Here is a 22808-nt window from a genome sequence, read left to right as displayed (position 1 = left end):
CTTGTGGTACCTTGATACTCTTTAAACACAGGCAAAAACTTATCTTCTTTTGTCTGGACATTGTGTAACATGTAGGGGGCAAATAAGTACATTTACCAATCTCTCTGGGTGCCAACTCTTCTCGGATCTTCATGTCAACCAAATCCAAACGAACATTCACTCCATCTTTTGTCTTTTCCTGAATGTTGAGCAGTGTACCAATCAAGCTATCACACACATTCTTCTCTACATGCATCACATTTATGCAATGTCTAACATCTAACTTTGACCAGTATGGAATATCAAAGAATATTGATTTCTTCTTCTAAGGGGTCGTTACAGATGACTTTTTGGAAGTTTTCCCAAATCCATGATGTATTTTATTAACTTTTTCAAGGATTTGAAGGCCAGTAAGTGGATTTGGTGCTTTGTCCTTCTCGTGATATCCATTGAGTGCTTTTTTTAACCTTCGATATGGATGATTACATTTTAAAATTCTCCGATGACGCAGATACATTGTCTTCCTTTCGTGTTTCAATTACTGAGCTGTAGTGTTTTCTTCACATATAGACATGCTTTATGACCCTTGACACTGTATCTTGACAAATTACCATAAACTGGGAAGTCATTAATGGTGCAAAATAACATTGCACACATCACAAAAATTTCAGAAGCGAAGACATCAAATATTTCAACCCTATCAAACCACAAGAACTTCAAGTCTTCAACTAATGGGCTTAGATAAACATCAATGTCATTTCCAGGCTGCTTTGGACCAGATATCATCATAGACAACATCATGTACTTCCTCTTCATGCACAATGAAGGAGATAAGTTGTAAATTATCAAAATAACTGGCCAACAACTGTGATTGGTACTTAAATTACCAAATGGGTTCATTCCATCAGTGGCTAAACCAAGCCTAAGATTTCTACATTCTTGACCAAATTGGGGGAATTGTTGATCAATATTTTTCCATTGCTTTGAATCTGCTGGATGACGAAGCAGCCCGTCAATTTTTCTCTCATTTGCATGCCATCTAAGGTTTTTAGCATCTTTTGGATTCACAAACAAACGCTTAAGTCTGGGCACAATTGGAAGGTACCAAACTACTTTCAAAGCAAATCCATTTTTTTTTCTATCTGACCATTATCTTTATTATTGTTTTTTGACTTGTATCGTGATAACCTACATTTTGGACACTTTTTCAAAAATTCAAACTTTTTCCTATATAAAATGTAGTCATTGGGATAAGCATGTATCCTTTTATACTTCATACCCATCGGACAAAGAATTTTCTTGGCATCATAATTACGAGTGGGTAGTGTATTTCCATCTGGCAGCATTTCATTCAACAACGTCAACAATTCTGTGAAACTCTTATCAGTCCATCCATTGGTCGCCTTCAAATTCATAAGCCTTAACATCGCTGACAACCGTGTGAACTTAGTTGAATTGACATGCAAAGGTGTTTTCGCATCAGTGGACATTGTCTCATACACATGAGCTTTGGAAAAATTTTCTGTGCCAACATCGTGATCATGTCCTCTAATTTGTCTTCATCCATTCGATCTACTTTCATGGAGGAATCAATAACATTTTCAGTTTGGGAGACAGTTGGAAAATGTATTTCTTCGTCGTGCCATATCCATGTTGTATAGCATCGCAGAAACCATAACAGATAAGATGTTCCCTAATTTGGGTTGTGTTCAACTTTCTTCCATTCAAACAGTTCACACAAGGACATCTAAACTTCACTTCATCATTACTTCTACCCTCATTATGTTGCGCAAATTGTATAAATTCCTCTATCCCTCTTTCGTACTTAGCACTAATGTGTGGCAAATTAATCCAATTTCGATCCATACGTAAATATTCTACAAATGTTCTACAAAATTACAATCAAAGAATCATACAATTATACATATTTAGCATTAAATTAATTCAATCATACAATCAATTTAGTCATACAGTCATACAATTAATAAGCACTCAAATGATCAATTCAAACATTCAATCACACATCATTACATATATTCAACATACAAAAAATTAAAAATTAATAAAAAAAAATTAATAAACACAATAGGAACCTGAGAGCGTGAAAAAAGAGACAACAACGGAGAAGAAACGACTACTCACATTTTGGAACGCAGTAAAATCACAGTACCTACACACAAATACAACAAAACGTAAATCTCATCAATCAAAATAATAAAAAACGCAACAAAATAATCGAAAAACGTATCTAAACAAACCAAAAACGCGAAAAGAAATTAACAAACAACGGCGACGACGACGGTAGAATAATGCTTCAAAACTGATTTTGATTGGTGCAAATCCTTCCAAAATGATCATGAAGGACACATCGACAATAAAAATCAAGGATGATTGGTCGAAATGCAAAGGAAACGAGAGGCAAGGCACGGCGGAGGAGAGCTTTGCGGAGAGTTTGAACAATTTTGCAAGGAAGACGAAAATTGTTCACTCTCTGTAATAATTTTTTAACCTACTTAAAGGTTACTACCTCGGTTAAAAAAACCGAGGCAATTGGGTGGATATGGCCTCGGTTGTCCATCAAACCAAGGCCTAAAGTCATTTTAAAAAAAATTGAAATTAAATTCAAAATGACAGTTTTGCAATTTTCGATTAGACATTTTACCTCGGTTTCCCGCCAAACCGAGACCAAAAATCCCAAAAATATATATTAAATATTTAAATATGATTAAATATGTTTTTGGTCCCTTAACTTTCATTGAAAATTGGAATTAGTCCCTCTTTGAAACTTTGGACCAATTTAGTCCCCAAACTTTAGAAATGTGTGAATTTAGTCATTTTAACTAAATTTTGTTAATTTTATTTGATGTTTTAAACGCATTTCTCAGTTAACATTGAAGCAAAAATGTGTCAAACAGTGTAAACAACTCAAATGCTCTCATGAAACGCACTTGAAACATCAAATAAACCTAACAAAATTTAGCTAAAAGGACTAGATTCACATATTTCTAAAGTTTGAGGACTAAATTAGGCCAAAGTTTTGAAGATGAACTAATTCCAATTTTCATTGAAAGTTAAAGGACCAAAAACATATTTAACCCTATTTAAATAAGTCAAGGGAGTCAGAACAACTCTATGGCATCTGTTCTGGGTATAATTGAGGCCAAATGTTTGACCCTCTAGCTTCCGCATTTATTGTAAGACTGTAGGTATGGGAATGTCAGAATTTTGCAGTGACATACGACATCGGTTCTGACGAAAACCGAGGCCGAATCTCCTGCATACATCAGCAAAATAACTGACCATTTCAACTGCTAACTTTTTGTCATCGGTTATGGCCTCGGTTCTGTAGAGAACCGAGGCCAAAAGCTCTGTACAGAGCTTTCCATCAGACAACTTTTTTAATGTCCTTCATTTATCTACTTTTTTAATCTCTTTAAATCCACATAATGAGATGTTATAACTGCTTTGAACAATTTCACTACTCATGGAAAAATCCACAATCTACTTGTGCTCTTCTTTCGTTTCAATTTTCCTCTCCTAAAGTAAATCCACAAGTTGTGGAAAAAGCCACAACTCAATTGTGGAACTCTCTGATTTGCATTCTATTTCTCTCGAGACAGTTCCACAAGTTATGAAAACTTTCACAGCTCAGTTGTGAAACTTTCTGGTTTCAACTCTTCATTTTGGAGACAGTTCCACATGTTGTGGAAACGTTCACAACTAAGTTGTGGAAACGTTCACAACTAAGTTGTGGAACTCTCTGGTTTTAACTCTACATCTTGGACATTATTTCTTCTAAAGTTGTGATTTTAACATTTAGAAACACCTATCTATAAGAAAAACACAAAACTCAAATGTATGATCCAAAACAAAAAACAATGCATGATGAAATCATTCAATTAACATGCAAAATGACCTAAACTAATATATTAATGCAATTGAATTTTATTCACAAAACACCCCAGGCACTGACTGACAACTAGTGCAAATAATTAGACAATTACTGCAGTACCGTTGTATTAGAAGATTGACTTTTATTTTATTACCCAACGAAAGCGATCAACCATTGTGGAGATTTGTGAAAAATTGGTTCAGTAAAATCATGTTATGAACGTCATAGACTGTTTAATGATAAAAAATTGTCTTCGTTTAAGGCTTGATGGTATAAGACCTTCTATTTATCTTTAAAGCACTAGATATATCAGATCATTTTACCCCACATGAATTATAACTTCATCATTTGTTATTAAAATCTGCCTCGGTTGATGATTCAAACTCATGTGAAACAATGTTCACGTGCCTCCTCCAACTGTTTCGGCACGTTTTATAAAAGTTAGATTGACATTTATTTTTCTGTATAAATAGAGCCTGTATGAGCTATCGTAAAAAAAACCAAGAGTTGTAATCTCAATTCTTAGTAAATTTCTGACCATAGATGTAGATTGAAATTAGTTAATACTTTAATTAGATCACGTTAAATTTCTTTAAGTGATTTTTTGTGTAATCGTTTAATTGTTCTTGCAAGTTCTTCATTATCGTGTATTACTCATTTGTGTGGGGTACATTGTCCGGTGAATTTGAGCTATTTCCTCACACTTCTCAATACCAAGGTCTCTATAACAACAATGCGTATATAGCGAAGCGTTCTTAACAAGACTATACCCTTATAACAGATATTGATATTATTTGAACGCCTAGCATCAATAGTAGCAGAAGTAACAAAATGACACATTTGTAATTTTTGGTCTAGCTAAGGTACGCTAGTAGTTCGGCCTTTTTTGTTGAACTGCGTGGGTTATTGGTCTAAAGGAGCAGAAGGAACTTTGCTAAGAAGCCAAACCAAAAGCACACCAACAAGCGCACCAGAAAGATGTGCGATGTGATTTACACTTTGCAATGTGTAGCCTCCGTGAAAGGTTCCTGATAATGATGTTGAAGCTTGGGCTGCCTCCATAACCTAGGACACACATAAAGAACAGATGAATCATACAGAGCACTGATAGATAATAGTTGGCATAAATCAAAGAGCAAATGAATAAAAATTTTGACCGTTTTGTCCAAAATATAAATAGTTGGTTAATAAAAAACATCAACACAGATAGGAAACCATTTACGGATATGATTGATGGACACTTTTCATCTATTTGACACCTAGTGAGGAAAAGACATCACATTGATGGATAATTTGAGGGCAGAACATTAGAGGGAGATCTTCCCAACACACCGGGAGCCAACATAAAGGAAAATTACCACACTGTACTATCTGAGCCGAACACTATAACTTACTACTGACTTTGATACAACTCGTCGCAAAAATGGAGAAACACCAATGTGATATTCACCAATAGACCATAGAACATCACATCACTTTTACCTAAAGAATTATAGGTTGTAGGTTTTTTTCACTTGTATGTTACTTAACTAGTTCAATTCTGTACAATATTTTCAACACTTGGAACACAAATAATCAATAAGTAATATAATGTAATACGAAAAAAGAGACAAAAGGAAATCACAAATATTATTACGGATCATATATAGTTTACTCAGGGATCAATAAAAAAACGTGAAAACATCACATACATAGGAAACCATAAAAAAAACATGATTTATGGATACCTTTTATCTATTTGACACCTAGTAAGACAAAGAGTACAGTGGCTATAATAGGTAGTATGATGCAATAAGAAAAAAGAAATAGACGGAAATGAAAAATGTTAGTTAAGTGTTTATAGTGGAGAGCGATGATATATCATTACTCAACCATTTATGAAGCATGACACATGATTCTGGATGCATATTGAAAAAGTAACATGACCTTAAGTTCCAATATCTCTAATCACCTTCTCTATAACGAACTGACCCAATATAAGCACTTCAAGGATCTTCCTCCAGTCCCAGGACATCTGCATTAATTAAAAGCTTCACTGTTAAAACTTGGAAGAAATACCGCAAACAGATGAACTCTGGCATCCAATTCCAGGTACCTTTACAAGGACACTGATGGTAAATAACCCAAAAACAGCACCAGAAGCTCCAACAGAAACTGTATTTCTAGGTAAAACCAACCATGAAACCAGGTTTGCTCCTACACCAGTAAGAATATAAGAAAGCCACAAAGCAAGGTTCCCTTCCTCTTCTTCAACAAGTTTTCCTATTGTGGAAACAACAAAATAACAAACTCTCAAGCATCAATCCCATAACAACTCACTTTACGAGAAAGACAAGTGACCGTGTTACAGCCTTACCAAAAATGTAAAGGAAGAAAAGGTTGCTAGAAAGATGCTTCCTGAACAAGTTAATGCATTAGTCATCTTGTAAAATGAGATAGTGAGAAAGTAGTTCACAAAAATAAAATAAAAATTAATATAAAACACAGTCAAAGATCAAATGAGAACTAATTTAAAAAATGATGATTGCTTAAATAAAAAAAATGCTGCTATTCATCTAACTCTCATTTTTATTCATATCAAAGCTTAAAATATAAAAGTATAATAAATTCATAAAATGCAACCAAGAATACTCAGTGTGTCTGACACACATTAGACATTACTAGATTATTATTTTCAGGTGTCTACGCTTTCTTATTTGGAACAACCGAAATTTAGAATGGAAAAACACTCATACAGTTCATTCAGTTCTTGTAGTGCTGTTCACAATCTTACCCACATAACTTCTTATATCAACTATATTGAAACCTTTATTACAAAACTAAGGTAAAACTCCAATTCTGATTAAAAGCATCTTAAAACTCTCTAGAATATGTTCTTCAAAAAAAAGAAAAATAACATGGAAAAACTGAAATGAGAGAGTAAGACACTCACCAATTAGCATGACAAAATGTAGCTGTGACAAACTGGTACCAAGCAGGCCACGTGTGGTACAAATACAAATCCTTTGCCCCATTAACCTTGCAGAAATTATATAAAACCATACATCATCCAACAAACACAGAAACAACCCTGTTTATGCAATGCCACTTGTTTCACACTCCTTTAAAAGAGCTCCTGATTTTCCTTTTATAGAGTTTGACTCTTACTCCTATTTTCTCTTGGACGCATTTAACATTCGTAGTCTTTTTTCTGTCTTCTTTTTCCATTGTACCTTCCATCTGTCATGTATTAACCTTCCTTGTCTCTCTTTTCTCTTTTCTCTTGTTCTACCTCTCATGTCCATCCATTTCACACCCCATCAAGAATGTGCAGAAACATTATTGCTTTTATTTCTCCTTCCCTCATTATTTCAATGCGATCAAAGAAATGAGACCGAAACGGAAAAATACAAGAGATTGTGATGTACGTTCATATTGGCAAAGTCAAAGCGAAAATATGATTCCTCGTTATATTTTATTGCCCAGTTTGGTCTTTTAAGTTTTCTTTTTTGCTTTGGTTTATAAAACTGCATTTGTTAGACAAAGATACTACTTTGTCACTTTAACAGTCTGTCTTGATCAATTTTGTTTGACATTTGATAATCTATAAGCTACGCCTCTGCTACATCAGCTAAAATTAACACCATTAGTGTGCATAAGAATAATAGAATGATAAAAACACTTTAAAGCACCAGAGTACATCTCTTTACATTTAAGGGAGGAAACAGAGTAAAAATGTATTTTATTTAAGCCAATTGCTTTCTAGATTCTTTTAGTTTTTTTATCTTCCTTATAAGTATAGGATTATTTTTGAAAGAAACATGTTAATTGGATTCTTGTATGTCTTCTGATCTGTGGGATTGAAAGAAAAAACGAAACAATATATATATATATATATATATATATATATATATATATATATATATAACCATTATTTGACTAAAATTATGAAATTTATTGTATTTCTTTAATGTAAAAAAATATACAGATAAAAAATAAATAATGAAGATACAGTAGTAAATAAAGATAGCAAGAAAATTACATGCAAAAAGTGGTCAGCGATGAAAACGCCAATGTTGAGGAGAATGATCCAGAATATACCGTTAACTCGTTTCTCCGGTTTCCCTTTTGGCTCAGGTTTTCCGAGTTCCAATTGCGAAATAATATCTAAAGAGAAGAACTGAATGAGGTGAGAAGAACAGCTGAAAAGGCGTGAAGTTGGAATTCGTAGTAAACGATAAGGTGTTTGAGAAAACGCCGAATCCAAGTTAATCGGAGAAAGTACCTGACTTATTGCAGTTGCAGGGTGCGAGAGTGCGGTAACGAAGCGCGGATAACGGGTGGCTAGGTTGGACAAGGAGAGAAGGTTTGGTGGTGAAGGAGGGAAATGGAGGGAGACAGTGAGAAAAGAAAGCGGATTTGGGGATGTGAATGTGAGAAAGTTTGCATGACGTTGCTAGTGATTTTACCGGGACACCAAGTTGGGCCATTTTTTGGTTTTCCCGAGTAATGGTTTATTTGTGCTCTCAATTCAATTTATGTACACCAGTACGTTCGAGTTGTTAGGGTCTCCAAACATTTTGTTATTTCAGAAACAGGCCTTCGCGGAAGCATTCACAAAAAATAATTAGGTTTAATACCTATTTTGGTCTCTCTTTTCGTAGGATCTGTTCAAAGTGGTCATCCTTTTTTTTAAAAGTTTACTAACATCCTACTTTTCGCAAAAACGATGCACGTTAGTCCTTTTTGGTTATAGCGTTAAAAAGACTAACGGCACAGCTGCCCCAGCTGGCACAAAACTGATGAGTTGTACAGTTTTGGTTGAGGTGACACTGTGACTTTATTATATGTGTTAAAATAAAATAATTTAAAATGATTTAAAATAATTTAAAATGATTTAAAATAATTTAAAATGATTTAAATTAATTTAAAAGATAGGGTTAAAAATAATTTTAGGCTTAATTACATTTGGGGTAAAATCTCCTCGCGGGCGATTTAGGGTTCAACAATCACCTTTCCAAGAGTGCAGATTTTGATTTTTGGTGAAATCAAGTTTGTGGTTCATCCAAGAGTGTGGTTCGTTCGTCAGTGCTAGTGAGGTTAGTGATCGCATTACTGTTCTTATGTTGTTGTTATAGTCACTGATCGCATCACTGTTCTTACTTATGTTGTTGTCTTTAATGGGTGGATTGTGTATTTGTTTTGTCTTTAATGGGTGGATTCCATATTTGTTGTGTTTAAAATATGATTATATTTGTGGCGTGGTGGGGGGTTTATGGAAAAAGTACTGGCGTTGGGTGTTGAAATTGGTCCCATGGTGTGTTAATTTAAGTTAATGAGTGGTCCCCCTTTTCCATTTGTAGTGTAGGGATGTCTAACGATAGGTTTGAGGTAGTGGTCCACCACGGTGGGACCTTGATAAAGGAAGTGCCCTTTAATTATATAGGTGGGAAGATATGTTATTGGGACATTGACCCCGATACATGGAGCTATTTTGGAGTAGTAGGTTCACTTAAAGATTTGGGTTACATGGAAGTACATGAGTTATATTACGATATTGAACATGTTTTGTATAAGCTATATGACGATAAAGGAGCTTTGAACATGATGAATGTGGGAAAATTGTTGGGGAAAGTCAACTTGTATGTTGTACATAAAGTGAGCGAAGCAGTGGTTGTAGAAAATGAGGATGAAATTCTTTACCTTTGCCAAGGGCCTGCAGAGAGTGGTGAGGGTAGTGGTGTTGAGGTTGGTGTAGAAGGTCCTGTTGAAGTGCAACAGGAGGTTGAGGAAGGTCCTCTTCACTGTGGTGGTGACTTGGAGAGAGATGATGGAGTGCAGGTTGACACAGAGGAACTGGGTGGAGTGGAGGAAGAAGTAGAAGTTCATAGTGAGGAAGAAGTAGAAGTGCACAGTGAGGAAGAAGTAGAAGTTCATAGTGAGGAAGAAGTAGAACTGCACAATGAGGAAGAAGTAGAACTGCACACTGAGGAAGAAGTGAAAGTGGACAATGAGGAAGAAGTTGAAGTGGATACTGAGGATGAAGCACATATTATTGCTTTGGACAATAGTGATTCAGAATACAAGATGGAAGACAGTGATAATGAAGCACAAGGACATGGTAGGGGGTTGTCAGATGATGAATGGGAGTCAGATGTGCTGTTAACTCCAGATAATAGTGGAAGTGAGGAGGATGAAACTGAGGACAGAGCAAGTAGAGGTCCCTTTCCTACATTTGGGAAAAAGAAGTCAATGTCAGATTACAAATGGGAACTTGGTACTATATTTACCGATAAGGATGAGTTTAAGGAAGTCATTAGAAGCTATGCTATTCATGCTGGGAGGGCTCTTAAGTTTGTAAAAAATGATAACCGTAGGGTAAGGGTGAGATGCATGGGTGGGCAAAAAAAGTGTCCATGGGTAGCTTACTGTGGGTATTTGCCAACACGCAAGATTTGGCAGTTAAGGAAGATTGTTGATGTTCATTCTTGCAGCAGGCAACTGAACATTAAAATGATGAATAGTAAGTGGTTGAGTCATGAAATAGATAAGTCTTTACATGAGAATCCTAGTATAAGGGTCTAAGACATACGTACCAAAGCATTAAGGAAATGGAACACCAATGTATCAATTTCTAAAGCAAGAAGGGCGAAGTTAATGGCATCAAGTGAACGTGAAGGGGATTTTAAAGAACAATTTCGAAGGATTTATAACTACGCACATGAGGTATTGAGAAGTAACCCAGGGTCAACGGTTAAGGTTAAAGTGAACAGTGATAATGGTCAGTCCATATTCGAGAGATGTTATGTTTGTCTTAAAGCATGTAAGGACAGTTTTATTAGTTGTAGGCCCATCATTCGTTTAGATGGGTGTTTTTTGAAAGGTCTTTATAAGGGAGAGCTGCTTACTGCTGTTGGGAGGGATCCAAATGAGCAAATGCTACCCCTTGCATATGCAGTAGTTGAAGTCGAAAATAAAGATAGTTGGTCCTGGTTTTTGCAATTATTGGTTGAAGACCTTGGGGGCAATGAAGTTTATGGGGCGTACACGTGGATGTCTGACCAGCAAAAGGTACATGCAGTACTTAAATTATTTTATTATTCATACTTTATTAATCATGTGTGTTTGATTAAAAAGTTGATGTTGGCAGGGGTTGGTGCCAGCTATCCAAGAGCTTTTGCCTAGGGCAGAACAAAGATTCTGCATCAGGCACCTTTATGCTAACTTTAGGAAAAGATTTTCGGGTGAGATATTGAAGAATTTGATGTGGAGGGCTGCCACAAGCACATACCCCCAAGCTTGGGAGAGAGAGATGTTGAATATCAGAATAGTGAATGAAGAAGCATATAAATACCTCATAGCCATTCCCCCAAGGTACATTATTTCCATTACATGCATAAAGATTCTGCATTACTCATGTTTGGTAACAAATTTTCTTCATTCTCGTGCAATAGGTATTGGTCAAGAAGTAGGTTCAGAACTCAAGCAATGTGTGATATTCTGGATAACAACATTAGTGAAGGATTCAACAGTGTCCTTGTTCAGTCCAGAGGAAAACCCATTATAACCCTGCTGGAAGATATTAGACTGTATTTGATGAAAAGATGGGCCACGAACAGAACGAAGGTGGCATCTATGGATTTCAATGTCTGTCCAAAGATCAAAAAGAGACTTATGAAGGAATGTAATTTGTCAAGATATTGGGTCTCAAGGTAATATTGTTCTTGTGCCTTATTTATGTTCATATCCAGTTGTTGATGTGCCTTATTTATGTTCATTTATTCAGCTGGTCTGCAAGAAGGATTTTTGAGGTTAGGCATGTTTCAGTCATTGGGAACAAGTTCACAGTGGACCTGGACAATGAAGAATGTAGCTGCAGGAAGTGGATGATCAGTGGCATCCCATGTTGTCATGCAGTTGCATCAATGAACTGTTCAAATGTAGATCCAGAAACTTTTATACCAATTTGGTTTAGGAAATCCACATATGAAGAGGCATATGCGTCCATCATCTATCTTGTGAATGGCCACCTCCTATGGGAAAAAACTAGTTCTCCTGATGTACTGCCACCACTTAAGAGGAACATGCCTGGGAGACCAAAGAAAAAAAGAAGAATGGAGCCATGGGAGCTAACGAAAGATGGGACCCAAATGAGTGTTGGTGGGCAGCGAAAGAAATGTAGCATCTGTCGTGAACTGGGGCACAACAAAAAAGTGTGCCCTTTACGTCCAGCCATCATCCAACCAACAAAACCAGCACAAGCACAAAGTTCACAACCCCTTGCACCTTCACAACCATCAAGTCCCCAATCTCCTCACCCACCACAACCAAGTCAAGATTCCATCCAAGATTTAAGTCAGCCAATACGAAGGAAAAAGTTAAATATTAGAAGAAAAGATCCATAGATTTAAATGAAAATTTGGATGTATTTGGATGTATTTTGTACTCTTATTAAGTACTTTAATTGTGTATGTTGAATTCTTATTAAGTACTTTAATTGTGTATGTTGAATTCTTATTAAGCATTTTAATTATGTATGTTGTACTCTTATTAAGCACTTGAATTTTGTAGTGCTATTAAGCACTTTAATTAAAATTGTTATTATAGTTGTAGTGCTATTAAGCACTTTAATTTTGTAGTGCCAGGTATCCTTAATATGTATTACAGTCATATACGTAAGGGACCACCTTGAACAATTTTTAAACGAAAGAGGGACCACCGTGAACAATTTTTAAAGCAAAGGGGGACCACATTTAACATTTTTAAAACGAATGGGGGACTAAAACGAACTTTATTGCACGAACTCAGATTGTTCACTCATATTACAACAATTGATATTACATCAACAAAACATGATGCTAAACACCTAAGTCATTACATGAACAAAACATACATTGCACATTGCACAACTAAGATCAAGCTAAACACAGCCACAATGTCATAATGTTCAACACAATAACAACAAACACAACTCCAAGTAAGAACTTTATCCTTCTCTGCAACTCTTTCACATTATTTTCCAGATCACATATCCTGTTGCTTTGTCTCACAATTGTACCATTTCTATCATCAGCATTGTCCTCAAAACACCACTTGAAAAAATTACATGACATCCCAGTTGAAAATCCACCCTATTATTCATCAAGAACACAAAAATGTTAAAACACATAAAATCCAATACACATAAAAGTCACTACGGTATTCAAAACACCTTGTAATGACGACATCCCCAAAATTTCCTCCCAGCATTCCTTGAAGTTCTGGCAACTTTCATTACAGCAATATCACCACAGTGGCAAATAGGGGTTATCCCAACTCCCCTCGAAACAGTACCGTGTGAGGATTGCGAAAATCCTTTGGACGTTGCCTTCGAACAGGAAGAACAACTTTGTGATGAAGAACAAAATCGGTGAAAACGTATAAAATCGCGATTTTGCCGCGATTTTGCTGAGTTTAAAATGGGTAAAAACGAAAGAGAAAGATTTCGTTTTGATTTTAGTATTTGATTACCTTATTAAGGTTCTTCTTAATTCTCATTGTGCTTCACTCTAGTTTGTGGTTTCGTTTCATCTCCTTGCTTTCGCGCTCTGTTCGACCGTCATTCTTGGTCCTCCAATTGTCCGCTCCAATTCTTGGTTGCCACTCACAACGTTCTCATTTGTGGTCTCGTGGTCTCGGTGTCGCCGTCGCAGCTTCTGGTCCCGCAGCTTCTAGTCTCGCAGTCGCTCCTTCCGGTTCACATTCTGCCTGTTTCTTATTTTAAAATATACAACCCCCTGTTACAACCCTCTTCAAGCCATGCTTTTTATTAAAAAAGTGTTTTTTATTTCAAACATTTAAGTCCCTGGCACATTGTCACAGCCCCTGCTTTTTGTTAAAAAACTAATTTCTATTATTGCCATGGTCTTGTCTTATCATGCTTTTTAATATTGTTTCTTATGATTTCTGAGTATGCAATTCTCGATGCTTTCATGGCTTTTCTTTTTCTTTTTTTTTCGAAAATATTTAGCTTTTTTTTTCTTATTTCTTTTTGAAAAATTTAAAAAGCGAGAGAAGTACTGTGTCATGTCTCTATGAGTCTATTTCTGCCATATTTTTTTAATGAAAAAATTTAAAGTATCATGTCATGTCTCTCTGAGTATGCTTCTGTCATATTTTTTTTAGTTAAAAAATTTAAAGCACCATGGCTGGAATGGAAACTAATCCAAGTGCATCTTTATCCGTTAAAAGTAGAAGTAAAAATGCTCCAGGAAATCGATCTGATATTGGATGGAAACATGGATTTGATGTTAATGGTAATGGAAGAAAAGTAAAATGCAACTAATCCTCAAAGATTGTAAGTGGAGGCATATTTAGATTTAAGCATCATCTTGTTGGAACTAGAGAAGATTCTAAACCTTGTGCTTCTGTTTCGGATGAAATAAAAAATTTGATGATAAAAATAGTTGCAAAAGCTAAGAATGCTTCATCAAAGAAAAGATAGATAAATATTGGTGAAGACGAGGAAGAAAGTGAGAGTCTTGAAGGAGGACACAAGGTATTCGGTTTTAAAGGAAAAGAAAAAGTTACTACTACTAGCAAGGGGGGAGTCCAAGCAACTATAAATCAAATGATGAAAAAAGGATACAAAGAAGAAGTTGATGCCCAAGTGGCTGAATTCTTTTACACCAGTGCCCCTTTTAATGTAATTAGAAATCCAGCATTTGCAAAGATGTGTGAAATGATTGGTAAGTATGGAGTTGGATACAAACCACCATTTTATCATGATATTAGAGAGAAGCTCTTGAAACAAGCTGTGAAGAAAACAGATGCAAATCTTGAGGAATATAAGGAGGAGTGGAAGAGAACTGGATGTACAATTATGTTTGATGGTTGGTCAGATAGAAAAAGACGTTTTATTTGCAACTTCTTAGTGAATAGTCCTAAAGGGACGATTTTTCTTTATTCACTTGACATTTCAGACATTTCAAAAATAGCTGATAAAGTTTTCAAAATGTTGGATGATGTTGTCGAGTTTGTTGGACAAGAAAATGTTGTTCAAGTTGTCACTGATAATGCTGCAAATTTCAAGGCAGCCGGAGAGTTGTTGATGCAAAAAAGGGAAAAATTGTATTGGACTCCATGTGCAGCACATTGCATTGATTTGATATTTGAAGATTTTGAAAAGAATTTGAAGGTCCATGAATTGACCATAAAGAAGGGAAGAAAGATTACAACTTATATTTATGGGAGATCAATGTTGATTTCCTTATTGAAAAAGTTCACTAAAGGTAGAGACTTGATAAGATCGGGTGTGACTAGATTTGCCACAGCTTATTTAACTCTTGCTTGTCTTCATGAATTGAAGGCATCATTGTTGACCATGTTTAGCTTTGAGGAATCGAAAACAAGCAAGTTTGGAACTTCACAAGAGGGGAGAAAAGTAGAACATGTGGTATTAGATAGCCGATTTTGGAAGAATGTCTCCACATGCTTGAAAGCTGCTGCCCCTCTTATGGTTGTCTTAAGATTAGTTGACTCAGATGTAAAACCTACAATGGGTTTCATTTATGAAGAAATGGATTGTGCAAAGGAGAAGATTAAGTCTAACTTTAACAATATCAAAAAGAGGTAAATTTTCAAACTTTTACTCATTCAATGTTTAATTACTTATGTGTGAAATTATTCTGATATAGCATAATTGATGTAGTTATGAAGAGGTTTGGAGAATAATTGATGCTCGATGGGATAATCAACTTCATAGGCCTTTGCATGCAGCTGCCTATTATCTAAACCCCCATTTCCACTATGAACCTAACTTTAGATGTGAAGGTGGTGGAGAGGTGAAAGAAGGATTGTATATTTGCATGAGAAGATTGATACCAGATATGGCAGAAAGAAAAAAAATTAATTTACAAATTGTTGAATTTCATTATGCTAGAGGACTTTTTGGAATGGAAGATGCAAAGGAGTGTAGGAAAGAGTTAAATCCTGGGGAATGGTGGGAAATGTTTGGTGATGGAACTCCAGAGTTGAAGAGATTTGCTATTCGAATTCTAAGCTTGACTTGTAGTTCTTCTGGATGTGAGCGTAATTGGAGCTCATTTGAAATGGTAATTTAAATTATTTTTAGTTTATAAATTTCATTTTATGTTTATATCCTCACTAAAAATATCATATTTCATTTTAGGTTCATACAAAGAGAAGGAATCGTTTGCATCAAAAAAGGATGAATGATTTAGTTTATGTGATGTATAACTCCAAGTTAAAAAGTAGACAAATTCGAAAAATTGTAGCTCTTCCATTTGATGACATTGAATCAGATGATGAATGGATAACTGAAGAGGCAAATGATGTTGTTGAGATTGAGCAAGTTGAAGGTCAAAATGATAGTGAAAATGTTCAGTTAGATGGAGCAACAACAGATCCGGCTCTAGATTCTCTTGATCTTGATAACATAATATTTGGGGACAATGAGAATGCACAACATTCATCAGGGGAAGAGTTAGATGAGGATGATGATGGAGATGATGATGCCATTATTTGAGGATTAGAGGATTATACATAGAGACTTTGACATTTCAATTTATGTTTTACAATATTTTTATGAACTTATGTTTTTGAATTTATATAATTTTGTTATTTTATTTGAAAAGTAAATGAACATAGGTTAACAATGCATCATTATGATGTAAAATATATTTAATGAATAATTAAGGGGTTTTAATTTTTTTTAAAGAGTATATAATGGAATATATTTCCTTTACCAACACAATTAAAAAAATGTGTTCTGAAATTTAAAGAACAGACCCGCTAGTCCCATAAAGAGTAATAGTAAAGTACAGTTTTACCCTTTTTCTTTCGACCGAATTCTTATTACAGACAAATGCAGAAATGTCAAACCCAACCTCCAAATTGATTCTTACATCTTCATCACAGACCAGAGTTCATTCCTTTCTCTTTGTGCCTCTCATTCCTCAAAAAACCGTTGTCCTGGGTATTCGAGAGAAAAAAAGAAATCCATAGAAGCCAAAGAAGTGCCACTCTTCTTCCACCGGCCAAAAATATTTTTTTTTTCGCTAAATGCTGGACCCATCTAGATAAATCCCCAAATAAAGAAAAAGGGGGGCTGCGATCATTTTCATGATCAATAAATAGCGATCGTTGTCGGGAAGCTTATTGTTTGGATATGCTCAAGTTGTGGAAATGGTACCAGAATTGCTTGGCGGTTCACCCTGTTAAGACGCAGGTCATCAGCTCTGGCTTGATTTGGGGTGCTGGTGACATAGCTGCTCAGGCAGTTACGCACTGTACTGCCAAGGCCCATGCCACAATGGATGAGGTATTTTGTTATTGGAATATATATTGTTTCCTTCTAAGATTTTGTGTTTTGGGGAAAATGCATGTGTGTTTGTGTGTGTCTTTCTTGGTTTTTGGGAAATGGTCATGCTTGGAGTGTGGCCATGTAATCAAAATAATTATAAGGATTTGCGATTGTCTGAGCTTGCTTTTGGCAATGGAAAGTGTGGAATGCATGGGTGAATGCGGAAAGGAAGGGATTTGAGGTTGTTTTTTGGAAGGATTTTCCGTGTAGCATGTGATCTTGGTCTCTAGTTAAAGCAAATGGGTGCTTTTATTTTGTGGCTTTTGTATTGGTTGTTATTGTCTTGTTGGGATGCTGGGTTTTGGTTGCTTTTTGGAATGAGGTTTTGGGGGCATACAAAATGACTGTAAATTTCATCATGCCTAGGTTGGGTGTTTTTGCGAAAATAGTTGAGAGATTGGTTTAAATCGTGGCTGTGGTTGAGGTTGCGTTGTGATTACAGATATTATGGAAAATTGTGGCGTGGATGCGAGCGCAGTTAGAAGCTCTCGGGAATGAATAATAATGGAATGGAACGTCTGAATTTTTGGTTTGGTTGTTTGATGAAGGTAAGGAGGGAACTCTCGAGGAAAAACGTGGAATGTTTTCCTTGACTCTCTAAGTTGAATGGACAAAATTTGGGCTGCAAAATGGCAGGGATAGGTGGCATTCCATTCCTTTTGGAAAACTCCCCCAAACCCACATTTTGTTCTTTCCGTTGTTTCCATTTTCCATCCATCAATTCAAAACCATACCTTTAGTTTTGCACTTCAACCGCAGGAGGTAGCGAAAAGGAAACTATGTTAATGCTAGTTGTAATTTTTTCAATTTTAAATCACATGGAAACATCTGGTTTGTTTGGTAACTATAGATGGGAATTTTCAGTTCATTTGGCTAAAATAGTGAAACGGGAAATTACTTGTCATGTTCACTGTTTTCTGGATAAAGTGAATCTGAAAATGATGCATTTTGGGTTTTATACGGGCAGCATTGTGGATAAACCATGTGTAACTTGGCCCTTTCTTTCTTACTGTTGTATTATTAAACTGTCTAGTTCACATAGTGTATGTATGATGTGCACTTTATTCTTTGTAAATGTAACCATCTAATTAGCTCATATCTCTTGTTTACTGGCCATTTTTCACAGGATGACAATAAAGAGTTAAAGATCAACTGGAAACGGGTGTCTACAACCAGCTTGTTTGGGTTAGGATTTGTTGGTCCTGTTGGCCACTACTGGTAAAAAGCGTGACCTTTTTATAAATTTTATTCCCCAGTTGCTTATGGACACTGTTTATTATGCAAGGGTTTGTTTGCTGATTCTCAGATCTCAAATCAGCTTAGTTTACTGGACAGATTTGAAAGTTCTTCGTCCTTAAAAAATACAGATGTCAATTTTTTTCCTTTTAATATTAAACACAATTTTGTCCAAAAAAGTCATTATTATGCTTTTGCTCGCTCTTAGTAGAAGTTATGTAGTTCACACGAGACAGCATTTGGATGCTACAGTTGTGGCTGACTGACATGTCAGCTGATGATGGTTACTATTGTTGCAAATCAATTTAAAGGACTGATTCTTATTGCCTTGCAATCATTTTTCTTTTATCATATATATTCTAAATATGTAGATGACAATTTGGTTATTGATGTATTGATTGGTTTATAGTAACTTCCTGATAAATTAAGATTAAAGTGGTATTGCCCTCTCAACTTCACAGGGCCAAGAGCTCTGTTTTGGATTTTGGATGCATGGTTTATCCAACTGACTAAAAAAAGGAAGGATTTCAAACTATTTATTGAATAGCATTTTGTCTTATTGGTAGCACTTTGTTGTGGTATGACCTCCTCCTCAGCTTAGGCGGCTTTGATCTTAAGGGGGACCATTCCCAAGTCTTACAAAAAGCTACTTCGATCATATTTATAGCTGATGGGGAACATCCAATATTGTTTGATGTGAGAAAACGTTTTATGTTTTCGTTTGTACTGATGAAAATGTTACCTTGTTTCCACACTTTTTTGCTTTTAAAAGTATGTGCAGGAAACATAGTAAAAATAACTTGTCATTTTTGTAACTAAAAGTCAGAACAGAACATTTGAAAACAGGATACTAAATGAGAACCATGCCATAATTTGTAATACAAAGAACAGATACAAAATGAAAGCAATAAACTCAAGCCAAATGGTCCCTTAAAAATGTTAAATCAGAAAAGAAAAGACTTCTAGAAGTGAGCTGTCGTATATCTGTTAGTGTTATGTTTGTTCTGATGGGGAAGAGGGGCACTGGCAAACGATATCTATTTTCTAAGAAACTTATCAATTTTCCTTGTTCTTTTGCATTAACATTGTAGGTACGAAGGTTTGGATCGGTATATAAGATTGAAACTCATGCTTAAACCGAATTCCTTCCGTTTTGTTGCCACAAAAGTTGCTGTTGATGGGTTTATCTTTGGACCATTGGATTTACTTGTGTTTTTTACATACATGGGTTTTTCTTCTGGAAAGAGTGTTCCTCAAATAAAAGAAGATGTTAAAAGAGATTTCCTCCCAGCCTTTGTTTTAGAAGGGGGCATATGGCCAATTGTTCAGGTTGCAAATTTTCGGTTTATACCTGTGAGGTATCAACTCCTTTATGTCAACTTCTTCTGTCTATTGGATAGCTGTTTCTTGTCTTGGGTTGAGCAACAGCAAGATGCACCTTGGAAACAATGGTTGAAATCACTTCTACCTTTGAAGTAATAGTGTTTGCTTTCAGAACTCTCAATTTATTCTCGGAGTTGCCAGATGTTGGAAGTTCATGTTGGAAAACAAGTGACTAATTCATATTGCTTGTAAACACCCTCCAGACTTTCAGAATTGAATTTCTGAAATTGATGAAATTGCTTTCACATGATTTACATGATTAATGATTTTCATCTTGAATACAAGTTGACACATTTTTTTCCATTGAATAAATTGAAAGCTATGTTGGCTTATCACTTTCTAGTCTTTGTTCGGTCGTCTATATTCTAGTTTTACCAATGATGTTCTCAACAACCAGTATCTATTATTAGCTGTGCTTATCTTTCACTTCATATTGTCAGGTGGAGAATAATCCCTGGGCACACAACATAAATCGGGACTACTTTTACATCGTTGTCTTTTATTTTGACAAAATTTAGATTTAGCTCTTTTAAGTGTTTCTTTTATGATATCTTCTGCTTAGAATTGATGTTTTATCTCAATAATATCTTTAATGAAAATTGTAAAGGTTAACATGGACCATGAAAATGACACAGAAAAGAGTATTATTACAAGTAGTGAATAGGGTAAGGAAAACATGTATTAGTGGAGTGTTTTCATGTTTTCCGTATTGGCAAATAATAATGACTAAAAGTTGTCCTCAAAATATTAATAATGAGCACTGTTAGACGAAAAATCTTTGCAAGCTAGAATTATCGAAACTTAAATGGATTGAAATATATTGGAAAATAGACTAGTAAGACAAGTTTTTTCATAAATTATAGAAATGTTAAGAGAGAAGTTATTCATAAAAAAGAAATTGAAAAACCGGTTATATGTTTAAATAAGTGTTAGTATACATAGAATTCTGTTAGAATGTTAGATTATTTTTTTTGATTTATTTTCTGTTTGATATTCTATTAGTTTGTTAGTATTATCCATCCCAATTTCTTTCTCTCTCGGACCGTGCTTTACGGATTGAGAATCGACTTCCTTCTTAGCTCGAATCAATGGATGCCAACACTTATTTCAAGTTTGGGAGAAGATACATGCTCATTTTGCTTCTCAGAGCGAAGCTCGGGCTCGTCAGCTACGCACCGCACAATGAAGAAAGGTGAACGAGTAATCAATGAGTTCCTTCTGTGCATTTTCTTCATTCGATGATCCTGTATCTGAAGGCGAACGACTCGATATTATCCTTGAAAGACTTCAGATTGAGTATGAGTCCTTCCTTTCTCTCATCAGTAGTAAACCAAATTTGTTCTCGTTAGAAGAAGTTGAATCTTTGCTTGTTGCTCAAGAAACATGGATTGCAAAGTTTTGGCATGATACTGACAATATTTCTCCTTTATATCAGCCATCGTTTCTAGGCATCCCACCTCCAGCTGCATCTACTTATTTTCCACAATCAACTTCCATCGACATCCACTCAGCCATGCCCTCTCTTGCCTTCACCACCTGTTTTGCCTCCCTCTCAGGCCCATTACAATTCCATAGTATCGACTTCACGACCCCATGCTTATGTTGCTAAGTCCACACCAGTCTATCCGCTTGCTCAAAAATATCAGAATTGGTATATTGACTCTAGTGCATCTCATCACAAAATCACTGATTCTACCAATCTTGAAAATCCAACACCTACTCCAAGAGATGTTTGTGTCTTCCTTAGAAATGGACAAGGTTTATCTGTTCAGTATTCTGGTTCTGCAACTTTTTCTTCCCATAATCAGCTTGTTCGTCTACACCTTAAAAATCTCATGCACGTTCCTTCTGTTAATGAAAATTTTGTTAGTGTGAGTAGGTTTGCTAGAGATAATAATGTATATTTTAAATTTCATTCCACTGTTTGTTTTGTTAAGTCTCAGGTTGATAACTCTGTCTTGCTGTGTGGCTATCTTGGCCCGGATGGTCTCTCCCAATTTCCTCTCCTTCCACTGCATTCCCAGAATGCGTCTCCACCAGTTTCCACTATGTCTGTTGTTCACAAACCCCCCGCTGTTTCCACCGTACCCACACAATTTTACTATGTTTTCCCTTTAGCATAATAGACTAGGTCATCCCTCAGTTATTGTGTTCCATAATGTTCTCAAACGCTGTTATTGTGTTCCATAATGTTCTCAAACGCTGTTATTGTGTTCCATAATGTTCTCAAACGCTGTTATTGTGTAGCATGTTGTATGGGAAATTCTCATAAATTACCTTCTCACACATCCTTAAGCTCTTATATTGCACCTTTACAACTTGTGTTTTGCGGTCTTTAGGTCCTTCCCATGTAAAAATCTTCTATGGGTTATCATTATTGATTCCTATAGCAGATATATACTTGGATTTATTTTCTAAAACAAAAATCTGACACCTTAAATTCCTTTAAACAAATTAAATCCTTTGCTGAACCTCAACTAAATCATAGGATTAAGAAAATTCAAAGTGATTTAAGTGGTCAATTTGAACCTTTCATTCAATATCTTAACTCATTGGGCATTTATAACCGTTTAATCTGTCCTTATACTCCTTATACTCATCATCAAAATGGCTTTGTTGAACTCAAACATAGGCATAATGTTGAAATGGGCCTTACTCTTCTTTCTCAAGCATCTTTGCCTATAACATTTTGGGACCATGCTTTCACACTATAATATATAATATGAACAGGCTTCTTGCATATGTTCTTTCTCATCCCATCCCTTATTGTACTCTATTTAATAAAGAAATCAATTACAAATTTTTCAAAATTTTTGGCTGTGCTTATTATCCTCACACTGACACCAATAAATTGTAAATTAGGTCCACTGCCTACACCTTTTTAGGATATTCCTCGTGTAAAAGGGTACAAGTGGCTTGAGTCCAATAGCAAAATATTTATTTCTAAGGATGTGTTTGAAGAAAACATTTTTCCCT

General features: G+C 35.5%; 4 protein-coding genes across 4 annotated transcripts; 2 read left to right on the top strand and 2 right to left on the bottom strand.

Annotated features, from left to right (window-relative positions):
- Positions 1–4613: 4613 nt before the first annotated feature.
- On the bottom strand, positions 4614–8411 carry LOC108336414 (rhomboid-like protein 11, chloroplastic). Its single transcript, XM_017572858.2, has 7 exons — positions 8136–8411; positions 7893–8017; positions 6804–6889; positions 6228–6268; positions 5967–6133; positions 5823–5885; positions 4614–4936 (listed from the first exon to the last, which is right to left on the bottom strand). The coding sequence occupies exons 1-7, from the start codon at positions 8338–8340 to the stop codon at positions 4775–4777; spliced, it is 849 nt and encodes a 282-aa protein (XP_017428347.1). The 5' UTR covers positions 8341–8411; the 3' UTR covers positions 4614–4774.
- Positions 8412–12765: 4354 nt separating this feature from the next.
- On the bottom strand, positions 12766–13387 carry LOC128197801 (uncharacterized). The gene is made up of 3 exons (XM_052880599.1): positions 13361–13387; positions 13062–13217; positions 12766–12981 (listed from the first exon to the last, which is right to left on the bottom strand). The coding sequence occupies exons 1-3, from the start codon at positions 13385–13387 to the stop codon at positions 12766–12768; spliced, it is 399 nt and encodes a 132-aa protein (XP_052736559.1).
- A 1075-nt stretch (positions 13388–14462) lies between these two features.
- Positions 14463–16376, top strand: LOC108336843 (uncharacterized). The gene is made up of 4 exons (XM_052880598.1): positions 14463–15460; positions 15540–15839; positions 15891–15942; positions 16020–16376. The coding sequence occupies exons 1-4, from the start codon at positions 14463–14465 to the stop codon at positions 16374–16376; spliced, it is 1707 nt and encodes a 568-aa protein (XP_052736558.1).
- Positions 16377–16705: 329 nt separating this feature from the next.
- LOC108336429 (uncharacterized) lies at positions 16706–20159 on the top strand. The gene is made up of 3 exons (XM_017572879.2): positions 16706–17171; positions 18340–18431; positions 19541–20159. The coding sequence occupies exons 1-3, from the start codon at positions 17019–17021 to the stop codon at positions 19926–19928; spliced, it is 633 nt and encodes a 210-aa protein (XP_017428368.2). The 5' UTR covers positions 16706–17018; the 3' UTR covers positions 19929–20159.
- The last annotated feature ends 2649 nt before the right edge of the window (positions 20160–22808 follow it).

This window comes from Vigna angularis, chromosome 7, assembly GCF_016808095.1.
Source record: "Vigna angularis cultivar LongXiaoDou No.4 chromosome 7, ASM1680809v1, whole genome shotgun sequence".
Classification (NCBI taxonomy): Eukaryota; Viridiplantae; Streptophyta; class Magnoliopsida; order Fabales; family Fabaceae; genus Vigna; species Vigna angularis.
Note: the sequence above shows the minus strand (reverse complement) of the source record. Positions and strands in the feature narration are given on the sequence as shown.